The sequence below is a fragment of the Neovison vison genome, chromosome 7 (assembly GCF_020171115.1).
Source record: "Neovison vison isolate M4711 chromosome 7, ASM_NN_V1, whole genome shotgun sequence".
NCBI classification, from domain to species: Eukaryota; Metazoa; Chordata; class Mammalia; order Carnivora; family Mustelidae; genus Neogale; species Neogale vison.
This window is the reverse complement of record NC_058097.1, coordinates 113,261,534-113,264,753: the sequence shown is the minus strand read 5'-3', so window position 1 is coordinate 113,264,753 and position 3,220 is coordinate 113,261,534. Positions and strand designations below refer to the sequence as shown.

At 40.6% G+C, this 3,220-nt stretch overlaps 1 protein-coding gene across 1 annotated transcript; it reads right to left on the bottom strand.

Annotated features, from left to right (window-relative positions):
* Nucleotides 1–1,525: 1,525 nt before the first annotated feature.
* On the bottom strand, nt 1,526–2,464 carry LOC122914017 (putative olfactory receptor 10D3). Its single transcript, XM_044260660.1, has one exon. The coding sequence runs from the start codon at nt 2,462–2,464 to the stop codon at nt 1,526–1,528; it is 939 nt and encodes a 312-aa protein (XP_044116595.1).
* Between the last annotated feature and the right edge of the window lie 756 nt (nt 2,465–3,220).

Here is a 3,220-nt window from a genome sequence, read left to right as displayed (position 1 = left end):
ATAGAATTTGGGAGGAAATTCATTTTTTAAATTTATTTTGTTATTAGTTTCAGAAGTAGAATTTAGTGCTTCATCAGTTGTATATAACATATATAACACCCAATGCTCATTATATCACATGCCCTTCTTAATGCCCATCACCCAGTTCATTTTTTAAAGCCAGAATTCCAGGCATGGAAAACATAAAGTACTTTGGAACAGGCGCTCTGACCAACATGATTTAGAGGACACCTTTACAAAGACTTTAAAGTTGGCTCAATGTACACAGTTTGTATCCTCCTTCTTTGTTTTATTATAATAGTAAGAATGTTAATAATTCACATGTTAATGATTCCTTTTTAAAGGAACAGCACTAGACTTTATTTTATTGTTCTGTCATAGACTGTCAGGTGTCAGACCATCCACCATGTCCTAATTGGGGGATCAGAGAAGAAATCATTGACTGAGCTAAATAAATGTATCTTGTCAATGTTTTAACATGAATTTCAGCATTCCTGAAGCAAACCTTGCTTTTACTTTAAACATTTCTGATTGCTTGAGCATATCATGGGAGGGAATGGAGAAAAGCTCTGGGCATTGCTAGTCCCTATTCTTCTTTATGAAACTAATTATTGAATAAAGTGAACAGCTCAGATGAAAGGAGACCCAAAGTGGTGATTGTGGCAGAAAACTTTGTTTCTAATAAGAAATAAAAAGACAAGAGGATTAAAGTATAGAGTGCCACTCACTCCACAGTCTCTCCCGCAAACTGAAACAAGGAACAAAAAGGAACTTAACTTGGAAGTCTTAGAATAAATTCACAGAGGTCCTGGGGCTCTTTGAGTCTTCCTTGGAAAACCACAGCTTCAGTCTAATAACATGACCTGATAAAAACCACTGTTTTATCACACTCATAATCACACCATGAGCTGGTAGTGAAATGGAAACATCTAGTCTAGGACACCAGTCACAAAGCTTTCACTTTTGTTACCTAGTTGGGAGCTAATCGTATTTGCTTAAGTGAAGAAAGCAGACATAAGGATAATCATGAGATGGAGAGGAAAACATCTTTGCTGATAAGTTCTAAGTTATTCCCCTTTTACACAGTTGAGGAGGCAGAGAAAACATTTTATTTTGCCTCTGACATTTAGTCTGTTCTTATTGAAAGGGAGACGATCCTATCAAGTTCTCAATTAGTTATTTAAAATCCCTTTCTTCTGCTTATTGCCTTTCCTCTTAAACTTGGTCTCATATACTATTTAGAGGGACATAAGCTGGGAAAGGTAGACAAAATGCTTTAGGGGCAAAGGCCATCTTTCTTCCTTATGGTGGCAGGAGGTTCTCCACAGAAGACAGGTAAAACAACAGCAATCCAGACTGACTTAGGTAAAGCAAAAAACCAAAATAGACAAAATGATGAAGTATGTGATAAAGCGAACTGTGCCCTTCAGTGTGTGCTGAAAAGTCCCATGTGAGGATTCCAGAAGGATATTTCGCATGTAGGCCAGAAAAAATTCCATGCCCTCAACCCACCCATCCACTCTTACTAACTCTCAGGAACATGGTTTGTCCTGTGCAAAATTTTTTTCAGGGCTGTTTTAACTTCCTTATTCCTCAAGGTATAGATTAAAGGGTTCAGCATCGGTCCTACCAGATTCATCAGAATTTGAACCACAGTTCCCAGCATGGGGTTAGGCGTGGGCTGCAGGTAGACAGTGATGATGGGCCCATAGGCACAAAGGATGGCAATGAGGTGGGCACTGCAAGTGGAGAAGGCCCGGCGGCGGCCCTCGGTTGAATGAATATGCAGGATGGAGATGGTGATGCGAGTGTAGGATAAAAGGATTAGGAGAAAGCAGAGGAGAGATACTAGGCCAACGTTTGTGAAACTCACCCTCTGGGCTAAGGATGTATCAGCACAGGCCAATGGCAAAAGTGCCGGAATATCACAAAAGAAGTGATTCACTTCATTGGGACCACAGTATGGCAAAGTGAAGGTGAGCGAAGTCAAGATACTAGAATGGATACAACCTAACAGCCATGTGCCCACAGCCAAGGCCCCACAGATTCTAGGGCTCATGAGAATTGTGTAGCGCAGAGGGTAACAGATGGCAGTGAAGCGGTCATAGGCCATCGCCGTATACAAGAAACACTCAATGCTGCCAAGGAAATGGAAGAAGAAGAGCTGGGAGACACAGTTCTCATAGGAAATGAGTGGGCTCAGTCCCATGAGGTACAGCAGCATTTTAGGACACGTTACAGAAGAGAAACTCATGTCGAACACAGACAAGTTCCCCAGGAAAAAATACATGGGTGTGTGAAGGTGAGTGGAAGAAAGAATAGCCATGAGGATGGACATATTTCCCAGCAGGGTGCAGACATAGAAGGGCAAGAACAAGACAAAAAGCATAGTCTCTAGCCCCTTTGTGTGTGGAATCCCCAACAGGATGAATTCAGTCACCACCGAACCGTTCTTCTTCTCCATGACAGACAGTCCTAGGGGAGGAAAAGGAAGCAGAGGACATGGATGGCTTGATGTCAGTGAACCTACTGGGAAGATGAAATGTGTGGTTGGAATAACAGCATTTTGACTCAAAGTTAAGGAAAAATTGCTGATGACCCATATCCCAGGGCATTTTAACTGGAATATAATTGCCACAGGAAACTTAATGGGCACTGTGCCATATATTTTTGTTATACTGATTCTAGATGCAGATATCCCTTATTAAAAAATACTTTTAAAAAAAGGCATCTTCGAGCAAAGATTTTCAAAGGGAAGGACAGCGCCCATACAAACGTGTGGTCCTTCAGAGAGGAAGGATATTGAAGCCTCAGAATCAACCGGGGGCTTTTTCATATGTCAAGATATGAACTACAACTCAAGAATCACTACATTTGTGGACCACTACTACTAACATTATATTTTGTCACTATGGTTTTTCAGAAAGCCATAAGTGTTGGACAGTCAGCACTTTACATTGAAAATGCTTATGCAACATGATTTCAGTTCAGTTAGCCCTTACAGTTAAGTTTTTGAGAGAAATCTGTAGAAAAGATAACATCTGAGCATTAAAAAGTCTAGGAAACTCTCCTAGATTTAGATTGCTAGAAATGGCAGAATTAGGGATCTAATTTTTTTCTCCTGACATCATCAGGCTTTCCGATGTATGCATCTGCAATGGACTGTGACATTACTAGCTTTGTCACGCTTTGCCGCCGTGTTATTCATTTTTTTCTTGGT

What these genes read in the sequence shown, in the direction of transcription:
- LOC122914017 (XM_044260660.1), bottom strand. Translation starts at nt 2,464, where the DNA reads ATGGAGAAGAAGAACGGTTCGGTGGTGACTGAATTCATCCTGTTGGGG.